The 24,882-nt window shown below is 39.0% G+C and overlaps 1 protein-coding gene across 1 annotated transcript in view; it reads left to right on the top strand.

Moving 5' to 3' along the window:
• The window catches only part of TBC1D1 (TBC1 domain family member 1), a 116,146-nt gene that overhangs the window by 53,066 nt on the left and 38,198 nt on the right, over nucleotides 1-24,882 (top strand). The window contains exons 3-12 of the mRNA XM_063135867.1: nucleotides 672-1,202; nucleotides 2,698-2,787; nucleotides 7,823-7,927; nucleotides 10,212-10,344; nucleotides 11,118-11,209; nucleotides 12,208-12,318; nucleotides 17,295-17,423; nucleotides 18,379-18,465; nucleotides 19,856-20,133; nucleotides 24,251-24,394. Of these exons, the coding sequence (XP_062991937.1) occupies nucleotides 672-1,202; nucleotides 2,698-2,787; nucleotides 7,823-7,927; nucleotides 10,212-10,344; nucleotides 11,118-11,209; nucleotides 12,208-12,318; nucleotides 17,295-17,423; nucleotides 18,379-18,465; nucleotides 19,856-20,133; nucleotides 24,251-24,394 (1,700 nt within the window). The remainder of the gene's footprint in view (nucleotides 1-671; nucleotides 1,203-2,697; nucleotides 2,788-7,822; nucleotides 7,928-10,211; nucleotides 10,345-11,117; nucleotides 11,210-12,207; nucleotides 12,319-17,294; nucleotides 17,424-18,378; nucleotides 18,466-19,855; nucleotides 20,134-24,250; nucleotides 24,395-24,882) is intronic.

Here is a 24,882-nt window from a genome sequence, read left to right as displayed (position 1 = left end):
TGGTAGCTAAACTTGTGATCTAGCGTCATTGAAAATCGTTTTATTTAATATGACATGAAAGTTCTCTCAGTTGTATTAGGTCTGTGATATCAAATTGCACAAATATGTCGTCTCTTGCTGTAGAGAAGATCAAGCATCTGTGTGCATCCAGGCCCCAACATCTGTGGGGGAATCCACACGTCGTACTGAGGCCGCTTCCATGCGGCCCCAGTGCACCCCGAAAACGACCGTGTAGCTTGCCTGTAAAAGAGACGAGGAAGAGGCGTCCTTGCCGGCGCTGCCACCCACCTCCCTCCTCACTGGTCGGCGAGGAGAGCTCGGCGGAAGAAGGCGGGGTGGAGAGCGGAAGCTCTCCACCCCGCCTTCTTCTGCCGAGCTCTCCGAGTCAGCCGGTGAGGAGGGAGGTGGGTGGCGGCGCCAGCAAGGACGCCTCTTCCTCGTCTCTTCGCCAGGCAAGCTACACGATCATTTTCGGGGTGCACTGGGGCCGCATGGAAGCGGCCTCAGTACGACGTGTGGATTCCCATTGTGTGTATCCAGGCTCCAAAGTTAATTTGTTCAGAGGTTTCTCAGAATTAGGATTGATTCACAGTCACACATTACTTTCTGTCCCTTTTTTATCCCCATTTTCTTCTTCTTGATTAAGCTCTGATCTTATCGTTTTCTTGCAGGTGCCTGAGATTATAAGCACCATCAGACAAGCTGGGAAGATTGCACGTCAGGAAGAGTTTCAGAGTAACCTTTCAGATGTTGAAGATCCTTTTAGCAAAAAATTTGAGGTGCTATTCTGTGGTCGAGTGACAGTAGCGCACAAAAACGCACCTCCAGCACTCATAGATGAATGTATTGAAAAATTTAATGATGTTAGTTATACCAAAAACTTGGACTCTGGTTCATTTTCCCAACAACATGAAACTGCCCACCACTCTGGAGGATTTTCTATAGGTGATAAATTCCGATCTGTCTTCCAACCCTTGGTTAATGAAGAACAGGAAAAAAGACCGATGAGGAAATCCTATTCTCAGCCTGGACTGCGTTCATTTTCTTTCAAGAAAGATTTGCAAACCGGGAACCTGAGGAGTAACAGCTTTGCCAGATCCTTTGATGATGATGTGGTTTCTCTGAATTTAAAAAGTCGATTTATCCATGGACAAAATGTGCAGCCTACAGATATTGCAGGGAACCGGATTATGTTATTCACGGTAAAACACCATTTTGTTTGCTAGCATCTCTGAACAATGGATAACAAGTTTATAGAAACAGATATACAAAGTTTTGGGGTATTACTTCTAGTTGATCTACTGCAATTAATTAAGTTCAGTGTTTGTTTGTGTATGTTAGTGTAGGAAGTGATGGGATGCTTTCTGTTAAGTATAAAATAGACTTGCACAACTTGTGAGCCTTGAAGTTGAGCAACTCTTGTCACTTCCCGGGGGGTGGGGCGGGGGTTTCAGTCTCAGGAAGCAAAAACAGGAGGCTTAGGAAGCTCAAGAATAGGGGTTGTCCTCTTTCATGTGCAGACCAGGCACTCTGGGTTGGTGAGGGAGAAACAACCCAGGCCTTAGCTAGACTTACCTATTATTGCGTGATGGAGGGGTGAAGATCTCGCAATGTGTTTATCGCGAGATCCCCTCTGTTTACACGTGGTGTGTGACAACCTCAGAAGGAGAGGATGTTGCGCCCGCCATTTTCTTTTTTTTAAACACACAAGATGTGCATGAGCTCTCGTGCGCAAAAGGTAAGCTGTTGTTTTTTAAAAAAAATACTTTCCCCTGCTCCTCCCACCCCACCTCCTCAGGAGCTCTGCACCCTGTGCTCCTTGCGAGGAACCGGGACAAACTGTGACTCCCGGCCACACATTCCTCCGTCTCGGTCTTAGCCCGAGACGGCAGAAAAAGCAGGCCTAAAGTGTCGGGCGAGATTCCGGGGCGAGGGAGGGATCGTTTAACTGCATCCAGTTACTCTGTAGGCCCATTTTATTTCAAAGGCCATGATGCACAAATATCAGCCAATGGCTTGTTGGTGGCTAGAAAGGCTTGCAAATCCTCCCACCATCACCACTCATTTATTTATTTTGTAGAGGTGTGGGGATAGTATGTTTACAATGTGATCAGCATAGCCCCCCATGGTACATTACACAGATGATACATGATTAGTTCTCCCATTTTATTTTTATTTTTAAAATCTTGAAACAGATGCAAGGGGACTCAAATTGGATCAGGGAAAGAGTGTTGTGGGAGAAAAACTGGTTTTTATCTGGTTGAGCTTTTATATTGTATTTTATATTATGGTTTTATACTGTTGTTTTATACTTTGAATGGTTTTAATTTTTGTGAACCGCCCAGAGAGCTCCGGCTATTGGGCGGTATAGAAATGTAATAAATAAATAAATAAAAAGTTAAGCCTTTTGCATTGTGCGATTTCATCAATCAGCTGCTTTTCACCTCTCCGGGGGAAAAGGATAGATCCTGTCCACAGTTTAAATGTATTCTCTTTCCTGTAGATAAGATACTCAGTTTAATGTATTCACAGTGCATTAAAATCAATAGCAAAATGTAAGTCGTACTTCGTGCTGTGGCTCCTTTCTCATACAAAATGTGCACTGTTCACAATCTCAAAATGCAAAACATAATAATAATATTTTTTGTTTAAACTGTTTTGAAAGGCAACTGCATAATATTCCTTTATTCTTTTCAGATTGGCCAGTCTGAAGTTTACATCATCAGTCCTGACACCAAAAGAGTAGTTATTGAGAAAAGCTTTAAGGAAATTTCTTTTTGCTCTCAGGTATCTAAATTATGATTTCTTTATTTTTATTTCTTTATTTGATTGATTTATATACCATTTAGTATATCTATCTATCTATCTATCTATCTATATGAAAGCAGTTTCCTTCTTGATTGACTTTTATTTACTGATTTCCACACTAATTTCTGTGTTTGCAGATATGCACCAAAATCCAGCTCCTTACGTGGGCAATTTAATTACATAGGTGCTTTATTATAATTTTGGATTGTTGTTTTTTAATTGTTCAGAAATGATAGTCAGTTTATGTCCACAAACGTTTTCTAATTTTGCGAAATAATACAATTAACAGTAATGATAAACAGCACACAACAACCCTTTTAAGCATTTCTAGAATTAGAATAAGTTGGTTTTGTTTCCAGTAGCTCAGAATTTTGTAGGTAACATATTAATTCAGCAAGTTAAGCAGGTTACTTCACATGTTAAACAGACAACGAAATTATTTGCATTTTTCTTGTAATCCCAGCCTAGGTCTGTAAACCTAACAGATTATTAGACATGTTGCATTTATATAAAGTATTCATTTTACTAATAAGCTGATACTGACATGATCCTGGCTTACTTTCCTGGTTTATTAACCAACCTTAAGCATTAATTTCCTTGGTTTAGACGTAATACATACCTTTGACTTAATAAAAACCAGGGTCTAATCGCTGAAGCTCATGTGTGGTGGGAGGAGAGGAACAAAGAAGTGTGTGACCTTGGGGGGGGGGGGGGGTTGGCCATAATTTCATAAGCGATGGTTTACGAAGCCTTGAGCAATCATCCAAGGGGAGGTAAAAAGCTAAAATTTGAGAGTAAGCAGAATAAGTTTTTTGACAGCTAAGCTTTTTTTTATATATATAAAAAAAAACCAAACGCTACCCAAGCAACCCATTTTCTTACTGCTTGAACAATTGCAGCTTCCAAAAATCGTAGATTCCGGAAATCATTGTTCCCCCATTTCATTGTGACTACTGCAATTAATATGTGGCAGGATCGGTGTGCAACTAGTATTTCTCTGAAAAGTCAAATATGCAACAAACTTCATATTATTTCAGCAAGCTTGATTTTTTTCTGGTTTGTCCAAAGCATGAAGTCAGACAATCAAGTTTAAAAGGAATCCCAGCACATTATGGGAAAAATCTGATTGTCTTCAGGGTACCTTGTTATAAAAGGGACCCTAAAATGAGTTATTTCCCAGAAATCCCAGAAATTTTCTCTTGAAAGGAAATTTGTCAGACATTAGACTTAGACGTACCTTCCTTGAGCCCACTTCCTTTGTCAGCAAAAAACCCTCTGAGTCATCACTTAGCAACCTGCCCTTAAGGTCAAATTCTCTCTTTCTCAGACCAAGAGGAAATAAATTACAAAATTTTACGACTTTACTCCCTCTCCAAGTCAATTTAATTGCTTAACTAGTGGCACAACCAATGGAAGAAAATTGTAAATTGTACACATGCTGCTATTCACTGTCTCAGGAGAAAGCAGGGCATATGCTACCATTCTGAATCTTTCCTTGGAGGACAGCAACAGAATCTGTTTCTTTGGTGATTGCTGACAGTGACTCCTTACTCTGCTTAATGCTGCAGTATGGAAAAATTCTGTTTTGCTTACTACTTTGAAGAGACATGACTCTTAAAACAACACACACACACACCAAATATTTGTGTTGAAAACACACTTGTGTGCTTTGTAAAAATATGAGACAATCAGTATTAAACCTCAAGAAATACAAACTTATTTGATATTAAAATGGGAAAATGTGAGAAATTCAGGCTTATGAAATTAACTATCTTACTAATTCCTCATGAATATTGTTCATTCCGCAACAATTGTGCTGCACTTTTGACTGTTTTCTCCATGTTCCAAGACTGCATGGTGTTAGTATATGTCTCCTGAAGCTCATTGTTGCCTTGGGCTTATTCATCCATACGGTTACCTTTTCCAAGTTGGAGACTCTTTATTTTCAAAGATATGTTTTATTGGGTTCCTGGGTGTCTTGGAATTAAAGCAATGCTCTGGTTGACCAAGTTCCCAGGAATCAATACATCTTTGAGTTCGACACATAGAAATGCCATTTACCCCATCTTCAAATCTGTATTGATGATACAGTTGCTTTCTGTTGACTTCATCCTTCAAGAACTAGTTATCCTAGCTGAGCTAAGAATTGGCCATGGAATTTATACCAGCACTTGCTGAAGGAGGAGGTCACCTCTCAAATGAATAAGTGTTGTTCAACAGGCCCATAGATGGGATGGGAGGGGCACTAGGGAGGCCTACCCCCCAATAATTTTCTTTGCCATCCCTAAATTCTTTTTCAGATGATTAAAATATAGTTTATAATTTTGTCTTTAAAATGCCTACAATGGCTACCAATCCAACTGCCCCAACTACTCCACACACACCCGCTGAACATTTAGGCTGGTTACAGGCCTACTGCTCAAACATTTTTAAATGTTTCTACAAATCCAGCCATATGAATGGCACCAGGAGGGCCTAGCTTCATTTATTTTATGAAGACATTATGTGCTTCGTGTTTTTAAAACAAATCAGCTGACATTTTTTTAATACCTTGGGAGCTAATGCGACTTGGCTTCTGACAGAAGGACATTTTTGGCATAAACTAAATGAAAACCTAAGGACAACTGCGTGAAATTTCATCTAATACATGGCTATTGCTTGAGGTTGTTCTGCCATCCAATTTCTATGCTATGAACTTAGCTCTTGACTATATCGACACTCAAGCCATAGAAATTAAAACCCATATTTTTTTTAAAAAAAAAATGCATCTCCCTGTAAACATTCTGTTTCTCTCCATATCCCTTTTAAGAAACATGTTCTGCCTCCATCATCCTTCTCCAAAATGGTGCCTTCCAGATGTTTTGGACTTCAACTCCCATCAGCAATAGCCAGCATGGTTAATAGTAAGGAATGTTGGAGGGTTGTAGTCCAAAACATCTGGAGGGCAGTAAATTGGGGAAGACTGTTCTACTGCATCTTCTTTTATTTATGCCAGGCGTGCTTTGCATATTTTGAGATGATAAAATCATCTCAAAATCACCTCACAGTGATCACACTACTTCATTTTCCCATAGGGAATGATTTGTGCTGAATGTCCCTTGTGAAAAACAGTAGCGTAAGCACAGTGTGAAAACAATATTACCTAATAAGTTCATAGTTAATGTACACATTTATCTTGAATGAACAGACACCTTTTCTGTTTTTGAATCTTTAATTTTTGTATTTGATTTATTTGATTTGTTTATTTTATTTATTACATTTTTATACCGCCCAATAGCCGAAGCTCTCTGGGAGGTTCACAAAAATTAAAACCATTAGGAACATAATAAAACATCCAACAAGCTAAAAACCCAAATACAAAATACAATATAAAAAGCACAACCAGGATAAAGCCAGACAGCAGAAATTGATATAGGATTAAAATACAAAATCAAAACAGAAAAGTTTAAGTTTAGATGTTAAAATACTGAGAAAATAAAAAGGTCTTCAGCTGGCGACGAAAAGAATACAGTGTAGGCCCCAGGCGGACCTCTCTGGAGAGCTCGTTCCACAGCCGGGGTGCCTCAGCGGAGAAAGCCCTCCTCCTAGTAGCCACCTGCCTCACTTCCCTTGGCAGGGGCTCACGGAGAAGGGCCCCTGTGGATGATCTTAATGTCCGGGCAGGTACATTTGATAGTTACATAAATATATTTAAGATGGTTTATTCTTATGTGCATGAGCTCCTGCAGCACTCCCCTGTCCTTTATTTTTTATGGTGCAAAAATAAAACATCTGGAGCATCTGCTCTTGTTTTCAACTAACCATAGCTTGCCATTTTGTCAGAACTAGGAAAAACTGCATTTAGTTTTGACCAACTTCAAACTGTGGTTTATGATTCTGGCTTGTTTAGATAAACCATTTTTAAAACTAGCCACAGTTTCTGGTTAGTATGAAATGACAAACTGAAGTTAGGTGAAAATGTAAGTAGATGTTTCTGATCTTGTTCTTGCAGCCATCCTGGAAAAGGTGAGGGGAGTAGGGGTGAATGGACTAAATTGATGGTTTCAGCCATGAGTAGTTTTGCTGATTTTTACTATAAGGAAATCATTTTGATTTGGTACAGCAAAAATAAAATGTGAAGATTCTTCAAGAAATGAATAGGGTTTTTTTTCCTCTCTGGAGATAATGATCTCTATAAAAAGTGTAGTATTGACACTCTAGATTTCTGTGTTGATTACAAACACAAAATTCCCAAATCAGACTGAAAGAAATGATCTGAGATCCATTGTGCCATAGTGGATAAGAGTGCTGAATTTGACCATAAAGTTCCTTTTTTGACCATAGGCTGAGAGTTAATATCTGGCCCAACTTGTTTAATAAGGTTGTTGTGGAAAAGGTACATTTGCATGTATTCTGTCCTTGTGCTCCTTGAAGTCAAGGGTGGGGTAAACATTATAGTCAACATACAAAGGACAAATTTAGGGTCACTCATCATTCATTAAATAACACCCCCTCAACATTATTTAATCTTAGCAAGGTATATTTGGATATTAATACAGAAGAGAAGTGTGTGCGGAGGTGGTGGTGGGATGTCGCTAACTTAATTTGGGCTGGTGGGAAGGGGAATTTTACTCTTTCTGTCGCAACCACTGACAAAAATAACCTCTTCCAACCTGCTGTTTGCATTTGTTGGGAGAAGTAATTTTGGTCAGGACTGTGGCAGGGGCAGAAAAAGTTAAACTCCCTTTTCCAATCCATGTCCCCACAGACACAAGACTGCTCAGGTGCATGGTAATTGCTTTCATGCAATTAATGTAATGGCTAGTTTGACCCAGAGAGAGAGAGAGAAGAGTAGAAAACGTAGGCAAGGGTGTAGATGCTTTCTAAAATCAATTCCCAGTGTGTCACTGATGTTGGAAGTGTCTTCAATAGATTCACTTCATTTGTTTTAATTAATTACAACAAAAATAAGCTGACTAATTTCAAGTCCATAGCCAATCTTTGTGAACTTTTAATATAACTGTTTTTGTTGCAGGGAATTAGACACGTGGATCACTTTGGATTTATCTGCAGAGAAGCTTCAGAAAACAGAGGCTTCCATTTTGTCTGTTATGTGTTTCAATGTACAGATGAAGCCCTGGTAAGAGCCTTTTTTAAAAAAATAAAAATAAAAAGAGTTAGCTTTGCAGATGACTACATGAAATAACCGCAAAAAAATTACAAGCCCACTCACTTGCACAAAGTATAGGTACCATAAGGCAGCTTGAAGAATGGGGGTCTGGTTCTGAGAATACCTAAGAGAAGTTAATAAGTTACAGTCCCATATTTTGATAATTTTATAATATAAACATTGTTCCTAATACTAAAAGCTGACTTTGTGTGTGTGTGTGTGTGTTAATGAAGTTTAAGCCAATCTATATGACTGGGTAAATGATAAACATTGAATCTGCAGCAAAGGGATTTTAAGAACATAAGTGCCATGCTGATTCATGCTGGATCAGACCGAGGGTCCATCTAGTCCAGCACTCTGTTCACACAGTGGCCAGCCAGCAGTCGACCAGGGACCAACAAAGCAGGACATGGTGCAACAGCACCCTCCTACCCATGTTCCCCAGCAACTAGTGTACATAGGCTTACTGCCTCAGATACTGGAGGTAGCACACAACCATCAGGGCTAGTAGCCATTGATAACCTTCTCCTCCAGGAGTTTATCTAATCCCCTTTTAAAGCCATCCAAATTGGTGGCCATCACTACATCTTGTGGTAGTGAATTCCATAGTTTAACTTTGCGCTGTATGAAGAAGTACTTCCTTTTATTCATCCTGAATCTCCCACCAATCAGCTTCATGGGATGACCCCGGGTCTAAGTTTGCTTCAACACGCTCTGAGATTGTTATTTGCTACAACTATGGTATTGCTTAACCTACTTTACAAATATCAGTGGTGTGCTAACAAGCAGTTTATTTTTATTATTATTAATCAGAAATTATAACCACTATCTCACCAGGGTCTCAAAACAACTAAACAAAAGTAAGCACAATAAAAACATACCCACAACAACAACAGTTCGTTTAAAAACAGACAAGCTGTCTGATTGATTATAGATTCAGCACTTGCTCCATAGACCAAGTTTCAGTTCTGTAAGATAGATCATAACAAGCAACATGAGTACAGTAACATTAAAAAAAGAAACCCTTTCAGCAATGTATTAAAGCATTAGCTGATCTAATGTACTTTTCAAAGCAGAATTCTGATTTACTTAAATATAAAGCAATACTGCTTAACCCATTGATTTTATTCTGTTTCAGTTGTGTGTTTCATTTTTGGGTTGTTTATGGTTCTGGACTTATTTTGTTGTGTTTTGTGTGAATTTCAAGCATTTTAAAGTTGGAACAATCTCCCCGATGAGGCTCACCTGGCGCCAAGACTGTTATCCTTTAGGCGCCAGGTCAAGACTTTTCTCTTCTCCCAGGCATTTAACAGCATTTAACAACGCTAAGTTTGTTTTTTAACAGACCCCAGAACTGTTGTTTTTAAATGGATATTGTTGTTTTTATACTGTTGTTTTTAGGTTTTTAAGTTTTGTATACTTCTTAAATGTTTACTGTTTTTAACTTTTGTAAACCGCCCAGAGAGCTTCAGCTATGGGATGGTATATAAATGTAACAAATAAATAAATAAACAAACATACTGATGCATTTTACTGTCTTATAAGCTACCTTGGGCATAGGAGTGGGAAGGTAAAACAATTAAATTGTATTCTTATTGACTGGGTTCAGACAACATGATAGCCAATGGTGGCTTAAATAGCTGATGGATGGTTATTTAACCCACCATGGGTTATCGTGTCACATGGCAGGAGTTTTTTAACCAGCAGTTGGTTATTTGGCTGAAATAAACAAAGCAAAAAACCAACACTGTGCAGAGTTGACTATTTGAACCACAGTTGGTTATTGTGTTGTGTGGAAGGCACCGTTGGTTATTTCCTCGGCACCATTGGTGATTTCGTCAGGCACGGAATCGCAAGGCAAGAGCAGTCAAAGTGGCATCTGCTGCTCTAGTCCAACCAGTAGGATAGATTTTTGGCAGCAATGGCTGATGGAATCCTAGAAGGAGAACTGAGGTGGGGGGAGGGAGAGGACAGGGGATGAGTGAGTCAACTTAGCATGTATTATTAGTCAACTCAACGCTGATCCTAATCCACACCACAGTTGATTATTATCATGTCGTGTGGGGAGTACCCTCTAGATAAACAACTGTTGAATTGATTATTACCCCACATTGACTATCGTATTGTCAGAACACAGCCATTGACTCTAAGTTTGACGCTTGTCACTGTTAGGCTAATAGAGGCTAGCAGTTTCTATTTTTTGTTCTACCCTTCTCAAAGTTTAGGCCTTCAAGACTTGTTTCCCTTCCTCTAGGTTGATGAGATCATGATGACTTTGAAACAGGCTTTCACAGTGGCTGCTGTCCAACAAACCTCAAAAGCACAATTCCAGCTCTGTGAAGGATGCCCCATGCAGAGTCTTCATAGACTCTGTGAAAAGATAGAAGGTAAGAATTGTACGGTATGGTAGTTTCTGGACTTTTGCTAAGAGGACAATCAGGAATGAAGGGCTTTGTTAATTCTGCTACTTAAGTAGTAGTTGAGAAGTGTAGACAAATCCCAGTGGATTATGAGGTCCAAAACAGAAGAGAAAAAAATATTTCACAGCTATCATTCTCTGTTTGTATGTGTATGGGCTGGATGGGCAAAATGGGACAAAGAATAGGCCAAAAGGAGGTTACTGCATATCAGAAAACCTTGAAGGGAACATGCTGGGAAACCGTGTTTTTGTACATGGGATGCTTTGAAACTTCAAGGGGAATTGCTCCCTTGCAGTCAAAATGACTGGCTGGGGAATTGGGTTGGTTGAGGCTCAGTGAGCACAGTTCACTTTCCTGCAGTCCAGATGGCCTCACTCCACAAAGGCACTGGGCAAAGGGAGTCTTCCCAGGCAACATCTGTGACCTGTACTCCTAGAGCATGGTTCCTGCCTGGTCAGTGAATTCCAAATCCATTTCATCCCCTTAATTGTGAAAGCAAATAATTTGAGCTGGATAGGTTGTAGTCACAGCTACCAATACATATTTGGATTTCAGTTTGCTGCTGCCTTTCACCGGTGGATAAAAGGGCAAAGTGTTTTTCTGCCTTTGACCTAAATGTGATGAGCATAGCCCCTGTCTAGAAGACTTCCATTAGGTGAACAAGACTTTGTGGATATTGTATGACCAAGAATTCTCAAAAATATTTTTTGTTTACCCTATATTTGTTTGCTACTTGCTAGGGATGCATCCTTCTAAAACTAAACTAGAACTCCAAAAACATTTAACAACACTGAACAACCAGGAGCAGGCCTCAATCTTTGAGGAAGTTCAGGTAACATTCTTGCCAGAATATGTCTTTTGGGGGCTTTGTGTGGGAAATTACAGTTATTTCTTTCATGCCTCTATTTAGCACCTTGAAGCAGCTAAAGTTGATTCCTGTATCTTACCGCATTAAATTACAATTTATAAACATTTCTTGACTATAAAACTACATATAATGACCCCACTTCTGTATGCTTATGTTACAACCTAGAGGTATATAGAGGTGTTTTGTTTTCAACATTGGTTATTGAATTTTTATTGTTTTTTATGAAACTAAGTTGCACCCCAGGACTGGGAATAGGAAATACCTCGCTACATATTATGAAGGAGGGGGGAAATGCTGGTGAATAATGCTGGAAAACAGACTTATTAGGCTCACTACTAAACATCAGGGGAATTTCTTATGAAGACTAGAATAATGTAGCCAGTGGGAGCTAGGATTGCATCCTTGACACAGTAGATGAGTTCATATGTCTACGTCTATTTGCCAGTGTCCAGAATAGTGTGAAACTAATTCTATCAGTCCTACATGGCTGTAAACATGCTTTAAAACAACAACAGCAGCATACCCCCACCCCCACTACTCCAACACACCCACACCATGCTCCATGGCAAGCCTCTCATATGATCCTAAGGTACTCTTTGGTTCCTGGCCATCATCTCTTGTTACAGCTCTTGTGACATCTCAGCCTCATTGTTATGTATATTTATGGGATTGTTAGTAAACTTCCAACAGCTTTATTCTTCAAATGCCTGTTAAAGGGCGTTTGATTTCTTTTTGGTTTGATCCCACATGTAACTCCATTCTTTTCATCTCACATTAATTTATTTACAAAGTTACTAGACCGTAATCCTGTTTTCTTCTGGTTTTCTTTTTGCTAGCTAATTGTACATTTAAGATGCTGTTGCCATCTAGTGGCAATGTCATTATACAATGTGCTAACAAATGTTAAGTAAAAAAGACACAATTTAGACAGCTAAGATAGCTATCCTTTTTCCCTTTTACAGAAAATAAGGCCAAGAAATGAACAGAAGGAGAATGAGTTGATAATCTCTGTCCTTAGAAGTATATATGAAGAAAAACAAAAGGATCACATTCACCTTGCTGAAGCCAAACTGGTATGCAATTTTGAATATTACTATTCCTTTCTTATTGGTAGAAAATATCTATTACCTTTTCTAAAAGTATCTGCATGTGAGAGATAATTTATACTTTCTGCAAAATTTGTGCTTCAGTCTTCCTGGGAGATTAGATTTCTTTACTGCTCCACATAACTCCCTGCAGATAGAAAATTAGCATATACAAGTTAGCTTTCAATTAGCAAGAAGCTAACTGTTTGTGCCAACTAGTTTGAATTTAATTTATGATGTCATCACATTGCTAAATCACTTCATGAAATCATCACACTGGCCATGTGATTGGTTGAGATCACTTAAGCAACAAGAAGATTACTTTTTAAAAGGAACTGCATTTGGGGTGGCTTGTGGAAACATGTTGTACTCTCAAAACCCTCTCTTTTGTTCTAAAAATATTCACTTGCAAATGTTTGGCAAAGAGGAACTTTGATATATCCCAAAGGAAAACGTGATGGTCTTCAAGGTTTGCAATTGTACAGGCATCATCATCATCATCTTCATCATAATTAATAATAGAAATGTACCATGAGATGCAATGTTCTTCAGTCTGTTTACTTCTTTGAATTCACTTTGAATTTTTTAGTACCATCTAGTACTTTTCTGAGGAGGTGTTCATGCTGCTCCTTGAAAAGAAGTCCCTTACAACCAATAAACCAATTGTAACCTTTAATGGAGAGCAAATGCAATGTTTTTCAGGCTCTTAGTTTGGAATTACAGGGAACTGAGTGTCATCTTAACAAGAACCCCACACACCCAAACCCCAAAATGGAGCACAAATCATAATCTGCATGGGAAGTGAAAGTGATTTAGCTTTTTTCTGGGACATATCGTAGAGAAAAAAGGTGGTTTGAGAAAGATATTTTTTGAAGGAAAACAAAATTGAATGCATGGTATCTTTCTGGTTAGGTTTTCTGGGTTGGGAGTTGGAGATACTGTGTTGCAGTGGTTCCCCTCCTACTTGGATAGCCGATTCCAGAAGGTGGTGCTGGGGGATTATTGCTCTGTGCCATGGCACCTAGGTCTGTTATCACCTATGCTGTTCAACATGAAGCCTCTGGGAGAGGTTATCTGGAGATGTGGGTTGAGGTGTCATCAATATGTGGATGACACCCAGCTCTACCTTTCCTTTTCCTCAAACCCAGTTGAGGCAGTGGCTGTTCTGAATCAGTGCCTGGGCACGGTAATGGACTGGATGAGGGCCAACAAACTGAGACTCAGTCCAGACCAGACGGAGGTACTGTTAGCGGGTGGTTCATCTGTCTGGCTAGGTGATGTTCAACCTGTTCTGGAGGGGATTGCACTCCCCCTAAAGGATCAGGTTCGTAGTTTGGGGAGTTCTTGGATTCAGCACTGTAACTTGAAGTGCAGGTGGACTCAGTGGCAAGGAGCACCTTTTATCAGCTTAGGCTAATATACCAACTGTGCCCTTATCTGGACAGAGATAGCCTAACTACAGTTATCCATGCTCTGATAACCTCTTGTCTGGATTACTGCAGTGCGTTATACTTGGAGCTGCCTTTGAAAATGGTCTGGAACCCCCGGTATAGATGGATTGGGATCGGAGTATTATAAAATGTTTTAAAAAATATTAGTACCGAAATTATTGAAATTGTATAATGGGATAATAGAAGGAGATAAGATACCACCATCGTGGGAACAATCACTAATTATATTAATTCCAAAACCGGATAAGGACTTAACAGTCCCACACTCTTACAGACCTATTTCTTTAATAAATCAGGATGCCAAAATTTTATCAGTCATAATGGCAAGGCGGATGAATACAATTATAGGTAAATATATTGGGGAGGATCAGTGTGGTTTTATAGCGGGAAGACAAATGCATAATTTAGTTGGAAGAGCTATAAATATAGCACATGAGATAAAAAGGACGAAGATAAAAGCAGGAATAATAGCTTTGGATGTATTCAAAGCGTTTGATTGTGTGAGTTGGCTAGGACTAAAGATGATAATAGAAAAGATGGAATTCGGAGATAGAGTCAAAGGTTGGACAATTATATTCACAAAACTCAGCTTCAGTTGTGATAAATGATGGAGTTACAGAAAAGATACAACTGGCCCAAGACAAGGATGCCCGCTCTCACTGGTCCTATTTGTATTGGTCATAGAACTACTGGCGAACGTGATAAGAGATGATGATAATATTGGAGTAGGAGGTAACAAAAAAATAAAAATAAATATGTTTGCAGATGATACATTGCTGACAATTAAAAATCCATTAGCGAAAATGGAAAGAATAAAAAATCATCTGAGAGAGTTCGAGGAAGTGACGGGATTAAGAATAAATTGGACAAAATCAGAAATGATGCTATTTAATTATAATAAAAAAGAAGGGAAAGATTGGGAAAGTAAAGATAAGAATACGAAAATTAAAGAAATAATTAAGTATTTGGGAATTAAAATTACAAAAAAATTAGGATTTAGAAAAAGAAAATTTAAATAAATTGAAAAAAGAAGTTATGGGTAAATTAGAAAAATATAAAAGACTAAATTTATCCTGGTTTGGAAGAATAGCTTTAGTAAAAATGAGGATCTTACCTAAGGTAAACTTTTTATTTAGAATGTTACCAATAAGAATATCTGAAAAAGAAATAAAAAGTTGGCAAAATATTATAAATAATTTTTGCAATGGTGATAGGAAAGCGAGAATAAATAAAAAAGGTGGTATACATTGCAAAAAAAAGGAGGGTTAGAACTCCCAAATTTAAAACTGTATTACGTAGCCAATAGGTTGAGACATGTAGTAGAAAGTATGATAGGATTAGGAGATTTAAGTTGGTTGGAGGATAGAAAGGGAGAAGATAAAGAATGGAAGCTAGAAAATATATTTTTCAGAGAATATTCAAAAAAATGGGGGGAAGAAATAGAGAACACCCTTTTAAAAAATCACTGGGAAATATGGCGTATATATAAAAAGGACTTACTTCCTAATATTTCCCCAAGAACACCAGTAATTTTCCAGGAAACTTAAAAGATAAGTTGGGGAAAACTTTAATAGAGAAGAATGTAATGAAGCTAAAAGATTGTCTAGGAAAGATGAATACTCGAGAAGAATTAATGGAGAGATTAAAAGAGAAAAATTTATCCTGGTTAAATTATTTTCAATTAGAACAATGGATGAAGAAATGGTTAAAGGATAATGGAGAGTGTAGAGTGACAACGAAATTTGAGGAGCTGATCTTAAAAAAAGAAATGGAGAAAGGGGAAAATAAAATGATAAAAGGGTTAACGAGTGAAATATATAGAATATTACTTGGGAAGGGGGAGACAAAGTATGGGTAAGATGGTCTGGGAAACTGACTTGAAGGTACAAATAGGGCAACAGAGCTGGGAGGGAATATGGAAACAAAGAGTGTTGAGAAACATGTCTGTGAGGATAAAAGAAAATTATTATAAGATTATATGGAGGTGGTATCTAACCCTGGTTAGACTAAATAAAATAAACAAGCTGAACTCAGCAAATTGTTGGAGAGGGTGCCAAAAAAAAGGAACGTATTTACATATGTGTTGGGAATGTGAATTTGTTCAAAAATTGTGGAAAACGGTGTTTAATGAAATAAAAGAAATTGTAGGAACGGAGATTGAAGAGACACCTATAGTAGCATTGTTATAATTATATGGAGAATTAAAATGTAATAAAGAGACAAAAGAATTGATAACGAATTTGCTGACGGCAGCAAGGTTAATGATATCCAGGAACTGGAAGGCTCAAGGTGATTACCATATAGAAGATTGGTATAAAGAGATATGGGACATTGCTATTAATGATAAATTAACATGTAATATAAAAGTGAGAAGAGGAATAACAAAAACGAATGATTTTGAGGGAATATGGAGACAGTTCCTGGAATATGTTTTATCTAAGGGGAGTGGGAAACCACCTCCAGAAGAAACAATTAGATTCAGGAAACAGGAATAGATCCCGGGGTGGGGGGATGCACATTTTATGTTAAGTATGATTATGTTAACATTTAATAAGAAAATATGCTATTAAAGTTACTCAATTTTTATGTATTATGTTGGGGTTTTTTTTCTGTTATTGTATTGATGTATGTTTAAGTAGTGAAAAGAATAAAAAACTATTAAAAAAAGAAAATGGTCTGAAAACTTTAGCTGGTACAAAACAGGGCAGCATATTTGTTAATAGGCCAACAACCCCATCATGCCAATCCTTTTCCAGCTTCACTGGCTGTCAGTCCAGGTGTAGGCCCGATTCAAAGTGCTGGTATTAACATTCAAAGCCCTAAATGGCTTGTGGCCAGGTTATCTGAAAGAGCGCCTCCTCCCATATGTACCTGCCCGGACTCTAAGATCATCCTCAGGTGTCCTTCTCCGTGAGCCCCTGCCAAAGGAAGTGAGGCTAACAGGAGAAGGGCCTTCTCTGCTGTGTCCCCCCTCCCCCCGCTGTGGAATGAGCTACCTAGAGAGGTTCGCCTGGCACCTACGTTACACTCTTTTCAACGCCAGGTGAAGACCTTTTTATTACCCCAGTATTTTAACAGTTTATCATCTTAGGTTTTTAACTTTTCTGTTTTAATTCTGTATTTTTAATCTGTATTAATCTCTGCATTGCTACTCAGTTTTATCCTGGCTGTGCTTTTATATTGTACTTTTATACTGTTTTTATATTGTTGTTTGTTTTATACTTTGAATTGTCTTCATGGTTTTATTTTTTGTGAACCGCCCAGAGAGCTTTGGCTATTGGGTGGCATAGAAATGCAATAAATAAATAAATAAAATATTTAGCTATTCGGAACCGTTTTGTTTTAGGTTAATTCTACGTTTAGAGCAGTCAGCATGGAAACTGCATAATACTTCTAAAAAACGTGGTAGGATGCTATATTAATGTGAGTGAACTTTTTCTCTGGAATCTTGTTCTGTTTGTCTTTGCCCTCTTTTTTTAAAAAAACAAAAACATTGTTATCTTAACTTCCTAGACCTCACAGTCTTCAGTAGAGACCATGGGAAATGAGATGCCAAGCAGCACACCCCGGTTCAGACTGGATATGTTGAAGAGCAAAGCTAAAAGGTCGCTAACGGAGTCTTTAGAAAATATATTGTCCCGAGTAAGTTTCTTCTGTTTTGTTAGGTTGTCTCTGATGGCATACTTTTCTCTCCTTAATTGCCTTCCAGTTGAAATACTTAGAAAAAAATGTCCAGGCTTATTATTTGGATAAAATATCCGGACTTGATTTTAAATATTATAAAATATTTTAATTATCCTTCCCAACGCAAGTGTTGATATGCATTAATTGTTCTCATCTGTAATGCAACTCATTTCTCATACATTACAGTTACAAAAGTTGGTGCTAAATTCGTAAACATCTGCTACCTAAATGTTATGTCTCAAAAAAAAGGAGAAGAAAAATTGAAACACTTGTAGAAAAAGTTAAAGAGCCTTTTTGCAAATGAAAGTATGAGTCTTTAAAAAGAGGCCTGCTTCTTTTAGCTTATATTAAAACATTGCAGTTGCCACAATTTTAGCCAGTAACTCTGTGTCCTGCTGAACAACACAATACATTCTCTAATAAGTCTCATCGTAAGCTCAGTGCCCTCTGATAAAAATTGGGGACCATTCTTAGGAAAGCTGTGTTTTCAATTTGTTTAATTCAATACAATTTTTATAGCTCAAAGTATGCGCATTGTGATGATAACTGATTTGAACATATTGCAGATATTTCTTAAACTAGAAAGGAACCAATAACGTTGACAATGCAATGGAGCAGTTATGAAAATAATAATTGGCAGTCATGTTTTGCTAGTTTCAAATTGCTTACAAATGTCAGCATGAATGACCTTTCTGAAGGAGACTGTTGTTTCTCATGTGAAGTAAGGCTATTCTTAGTTCACTCAGGAAATTAAATTTAATAATGATCTCAGCACAGTGAAAATCTGTGAGAAACCTTGGGGTTGCTTCTTCAGCATTATTCTGGGGATTACAACTGTGTGAGTTTTCAAATTTCTTTATATATATATTTGTATGTCTGAATAACATAAAATATATAACATGATTCTTGTTAGGGAAATAAAACCAAAAGTCAACTGGAAAGTTCTGGAAGTATTGACTTGGACAGCTCCTTATCCAGCACACTAAGTAATACAAGTAAAGTAAGTACACTGCACCCTGAATGATAAACACAACAAGTAATAGCATATTTTGCAATGTTCTAATATTCTTTCCTGAAATGTAGAATGGCCAGTGGGACCCCATTTTACATTATTCAAAAGAGTGTTACATTTGATTTTTTTGAAGTAATAAATCATGTTATTTGTTTTATCATAAATTTGTCAATAAGCCTAAGGATATTAGTACCCCATAAACGTTTTTAACTATCCCACCTGCCTAGTCACATCCACATCAGTAATTTCTGACACGTCAGTAGCATAAAAGAAAATGAACTCTCACTTTCCCAAATTTTTCTTCTTGGTCACCTGGATAGGATACTTAGTCATTATGGACTAGTTAGTTTTTATGCTTTTAATAAACCATCCTATGGCATAGGCTTCATCATCTGGGACCCAGGGCTGCAGGTCTCTGCTCTGAACATTCTGTACAGTTTTGTTTGTATTTTCTGCAGCAATAATATTTTGTTCATGGTTCAGTTCAGGTATCTATGATTCTTTGATAAGAACAAGAATTAAGCTTAAAAAGATCATGGATTCTGGATAAGCACTCCTGGTTTGCACACAGAAATAACTGGAAAAGTGTGGCTCTTTCAAATGCATCAGTCACTAGATTCTGGCTCATTGAGAAGTATTATTATTATTATTATTATTATTATTATTATTATTACTACTACTACTATATTTATTTGTATCCTGCCTTTTGCCCAAATCTGGGCCTCAAGGCGGCCTTACAAAATTTAAAACTTATACATTTTAAACCTATGAAAAGAAATGTACTTTTTTTATTTTTACAGTATTAAAACATTAAACGTTTAAAATACACGACAATTTTACAAATCCTTAACATAGATGGAAGACCAGATTATTCTCCAAAGGCCTGCCAGCACAAACAAGTTTTTGCCTGCTTCCAAAAGCCCATCAAGGAGGGAGCCAGTCTAGCTTCCCCAGGAAGAGAGTTCCAAAGCACTGGGGCAGCCACTGAGAAGGCCCTCTCCCATGTTCCCACCAAGTGCGCCTGTGAAGATGGTGGGGCTGAAAGACGGGCTTCTCCAGAAGATCTCAAAGCACAGGCAAGCTCATAAGGGAGAATATGGTCTTTCAGATAACCTGGACCCAGGCCATATAGAGCTTTATAGGTCATAACCAGCACTTATAGACAATATCAATATTGAGGACAAACTAGGAGAAATTGTAATAGTTAAAATCTCTATGAAACTATAAGTGCAGACAATAGAGAGACAAAATGTTTATTGCAAAAGGCCGCTAGAAGGCACATAGGATGCTTGTAGGCATAGCCTGAGAAGATCACATTTATTACTTTTATACCATGTATGTTTAGATGTGCATTTATTTATTTATTTTACATTGACAGGAAGCATCTCTATGTGAGAGAGAAGATCTCCTTCCCCCAGAGAGTCCTCTGAAGACAAATGGATCAGAAGACAATCTCTCAAGTGAGCCTGAAAGCCCACCCACTGAACAGGCTGCAAAATCAGCCCACCAGGGCTTTAGACGGCGAGCTAATACCCTGAGCCATGTGCCAACTGAAAGCCAGGAGTTCTCAGAACCTACTGAAGCATCTCCATCTGTTCCTCAAAGGAAACTTATGAGGTATCATTCTGTGAGCACAGAGACTCCTCACCAGCAAAAGTAAGACTAAATTTAAAGCAGGATGCTGTTTGGGAAAAGTTTGGGTAAAATGTTTTGAGGTATGTCCATTTTAGGGAAAGGAAATAATCTTTGAATACTTTTTTTTTACATAGCCACAGCATGGAATTAGATTTTAAAATTTCTAGGCAATATCACAAAGTATACTTTCCATGGCAGCGTGCTTTATGAATGAAACTTTTAAACGTCTTTTTTGGTTGGGCCAGTGAGCAAGCACAGTGAGCAAAGTTGTTTGTGACTTTGAGCAATTGTGTCACATTACAACCCCCACTCAGTGGGAACTGTGACTCAGCTCTTAGACTTAGGGCAATACGGCATGACTACATGGGACTTTTATCCTGGGGTTGACCCTAGGTTGTCCCTGTGTGTCCACATGATGCATAGGGGATCCTGGGGGCAACCAGGGAGAACCCTTCCATTTTCCCGGGGTAACTGGTTCCCCAGTTATCCCAATTTCTCCTGCGGTCCCAGAACCATCCTGAGAACGCGGGAGGTGTGGGCGCCCGTCCCACCTGGTGCCTGCTTACTCGCAAGTTAGCACAGCACCAGAAACGGGCACAGAGCCATGCAGCGTGGCTTCATGCCCATCAGGGGAGGGGGCAACAACAATTTCACCATCCCTGAGATGGCAGGGAGGGGGTTTGGGGGCCAATTTCAGGGGGAAAGGGTTTTTTCTTACTTTTCGTTGGAGCGGGGCCTCGCTCTGGTGCGACCGGCCCCGCTGCTTCCCTCCCCCCAAATGGTGGCCATGACATCCTGCTTCCTCCCTGGACGTCGCATGCCACCTGTGAGTCCAGGGGGAGGATCTCGTGTTCAGCGTATCGCGTGTTCCTCCACCCTCCCTAGGTGTAGACCTGCCCTTAGAGAAATATTCATGATAGAGAGACATGATAGAGAGACAAGAACTCAAGCATGGGCTGCTGTACTTGCATGTGTTTTCCAGCTGTGTTTGCTGAGAGGAGTGCCTGCGCCCAGAATATGTGTAGAGGATTTCCCATCCAAGAAGAGAATGGGAAGTTAGGGTTTAGGATAATAACCACAGAAATGAAGGCTAAATATCTCGAGATTTATTTATTTATTTTGTAAAAGATGCACAAAGTAGGTATTTCTCTATCCACTGATAGAGATCTGCCCCCTGTCCTATTTAACCTACCATTTGTTGTTTATTCGTTCAGTCGCTTCCGACTCTTCGTGACTTCATGGACCAGCCCACGCCAGAGCTTTCTGTCGGCTGTCGCCACCCCTAGCTCCCCCAAGGTCAAGTCTGTCACCTCCAGAACATCATCCATCCATCTTGCCCTTGGTCGGCCCCTCTTCCTTTTGCCTTCCACTTTCCCTAGCATCAGCCTCTTCTCCAGGGTATCCTGTCTTCTCATTATGTGGCCAAAGTACTTCAGTTTTGCCTTTAATACCATTCCCTCAAGTGAGCAGTCTGGCTTTATTTCCTGGAGTATGGACTGGTTTGATCTTCTTGCAGTCCACGGCACTCTCAGAATTTTCCTCCAACACCACAGTTCAAAAGCATCTATCTTCCTTCGCTCAGCCTTCCTTATGGTCCAGCTCTCGCAGCCATAGGTTACTATGGGGAATACCATTGCTTTAACTATGCGGACCTTTGTTGTCAGTGTGGTGTCTCTGCTCTTAACTATTTTATCAAGATTTGTCATTGCTCTCCTCCCAAGAAGTAAACGTCTTCTGATTTCCTGGCTGCAGTCAGCATCTGCAGTAATCTTTGCGCCCAGAAATACAAAGTCTGTCACTGCCTCCACGTTTTCTCCCTCTATTTGCCAGTTATCAATCAAGCTAGTTGCCATAATCTTGGTTTTTTTGAGGTTTAACTGCAACCCAGCTTTTGCACTTTCTTCTTTCACCTTTGTCATAAGGCTCCTCAGCTCCTCCTCGCTTTCAGCCATCATGCTGCATGATATTTGGCTGGAGTGCATGAGTTTTTACTTACACGCACGTCTCATGTTCTTCTTGTGCCAGTTGTCTTCATGTGTTCATTTCCTAAACATTTGTATGTGCAGCCCTGACTTCTGGCTAACCCAATGGAATTCTCCCCTTCCTGTTTTATCTATTCCCCTCCCCCACCCAACCACCATTATTGTCCACTTGCATGAAATATTCCATTGCTTTGTTACAAATACTGGTTTATATGGAATCAATTTTCCTTTCTACACTTACCAGGGTAATATAAAAAAGAGACGTGCCTGAGAATTATGGTTACAGGCAGAAAGAAGAGGAAGAGTGAAAGAAAGGAATTTGATAGTCTAAGTTTCCTTGTCCTTTCTTTGAACCTTGTTTGTTTATTTTTAGAGAGCTTTAGCATAACGGTTTAAGACTTGCAAATTGTTTGTTGATCAGATTTTACTGCAATGCTATTTCCAGCTTGTTGCTGCTTGCTCAGTAAAAATTGAACTTGATTAGAGTGTCATTTCCATAGTTCAACTTTGATCTCAACTTCTGTGAATTTGAGAAATATGTATAGTATATTGTGCTGAATGGCTTCTTCTTCTTTTTAATCAATTGGGGCAGGGGAGGGGAGAGAAAATGTGTTTTGTTTTTATTGATACTGAGTAAGCTGGAAAGCACTGGTTCACGTTCTTAACTTTGAACTACTCTAAAGACTTCCAGTCTTGCAAATGTGTACAATCAAATATCCATTGCTCTGAAACTTGGTTACACAAAATCTAAAGACACAGTGTACATCACTGCATGTAGCATTGTTACATTCCCCTCTTTCTAGAACAGCGATTATCTTAAATCTAAATTCTAAATGTGTTGAATGACTTTGAAGCTTGTCTGGAGAATGATGGCTGGCAGGAATTTGATCATGCTGTTGAGTTTGTGCAATCACTCGATACTTCATAAGGGCACATTCACGTAGCAATTCCCGAGCTCCCATTTCAGCTCCTTAGCATAACACCAGAAATGTACCCACACACACACAAAAGAACCTTCATATATTTCAAAATAGTTTAGGCAGAGTGTGTTTCAGATTCAGCTGAATCCTGAACTGATTTGGATTGGTTCGGACAGTTTTGCTGGGACACAGAGACTCAGGGCATGTCTATACTAGCCATTTATCCTGGGATCGTCCCGGGATCGTCCCTGTGCATCCAAATGACACACAGGGGATCCCGGGAGTAGGCAGGGATGATCCCTCCATTTTCCTAGGATAATCCTTAGGTGTAGAAAGGGTCTCAGACAGTGTATTCCAATATAAAGAATTTCTCACATATAAGGAAAACACCAGAGTGCAAAGATGAGGAAGGGAGGGGAGAGGTGTAGTTTTGTGACTGGCAGCTGTAGCTTCTATTCACATGATAGTGGATAGCCTCCAGATTGATCTGAGCCAAATTGGGTTGTTCTCTGAACTGCCACTGTGGGATTCAAAGTGAATGTTATGGTAGGGGCACAACCTTAGCTTTATGTAACCTTTTTCTCTGCATGCTACAACACCTATGCTAATGTTGCATTATTATCTGGTCTGGATGAGTGCAGATGGTATTTGCATGGAACCTTAGAAATAAATTGCTGTTGACATCTCAGAGTCTGATTTGGGCTAGAAATACGTGTGTGTGTGTGTGTGTGTGTGTGTATACACACACACACACATATACATACATACATACAGAAATCAGCAACCCTATAGTTCAGGCCATTGTTTCTGTGTTCTAAATCAATCCCCTGTTGCTCTCTCAAGAGTTGAGAAAAATGCCATGTCAGGTTAGATTCCTTCCAAGCTTCTGGAGGAACTAAGCAGTACAGCAGCTTTGTGTGTTTGCTTCCTAATTGATCTGTCTACTTGTCTCCATGCCTAACTTCTACACAAGGGCCCATCCTTTGAGTTAGGCCAAGACCACGGTGGAGTCAAATTTCGGTGAACTAACACTAACTTGCTCCATGGTAACTGTGGCTATGCTGTTATCATGCCTATACATGACATTCGTAATACAAACACAGTGATATAGAGTATCTTTTTTCTTTTAACTCTCTGTCCTTTTGTTTGATTTATCACATTTCTTTTTGTTTCCTTACCTTTCTTTTAATCTTCCCTGCTGGAACTCTCCCTGTAAAATTCGAACACACCTGCCAGCAGCTCTAAAACTGCTTCCGATCAGTCACCATCAGTTCCTCCTCCTCCAGCTCATCTTAATCCCTCGGCCTCCTCACCCAATTTGTTAAAACATCTTAGACATAATTCAAGTGGAGAACCAAGCAGGCGTGCTGTGCCAAAGAGGTGAGAGAAGAGAGAGCATTTGTGTATGGTTCGCAGTAAATCAGTTTGTAAGCCTATATCGCTAGGATTATCCTTACATATTGCAAATGGAAATGAAGATTAGACTATAAATTTAAAAATTATACTAACCCGCCACCCAACTCATAGCTATCAGTCATTTGTGACCTAAAAGAAAACAACAACAATTTTGTTAAATTGTCATGCCTAATAGCCTAAACACAACTGTTATCCTACCTGGGTGAATAAGCCACTGGCTGTTTACAAACGTGGTGAACATTAAAAACACACACCTGTTAATCAGTGGAAGATAAACAGCCAGAAAGAATCAGCTGGAGAGAGGTGAAGCATGAATTGTGGAAAAATTCAGCATTCCTCTTCTGCCTGCATTTAGATTGCTTCACCATCCCCCCACTCTATAGATAACTAGCATCAAACCAATTTTACACACAGATCTGCTACCATCCCATTTACTTTGTCCCTTAGACAAT

This window comes from Elgaria multicarinata, chromosome 10 (assembly GCF_023053635.1).
Source record: "Elgaria multicarinata webbii isolate HBS135686 ecotype San Diego chromosome 10, rElgMul1.1.pri, whole genome shotgun sequence".
In the NCBI taxonomy this organism is placed as follows: domain Eukaryota; kingdom Metazoa; phylum Chordata; class Lepidosauria; order Squamata; family Anguidae; genus Elgaria; species Elgaria multicarinata.
This window is presented reverse-complemented; position numbering and strand designations above follow the sequence as displayed.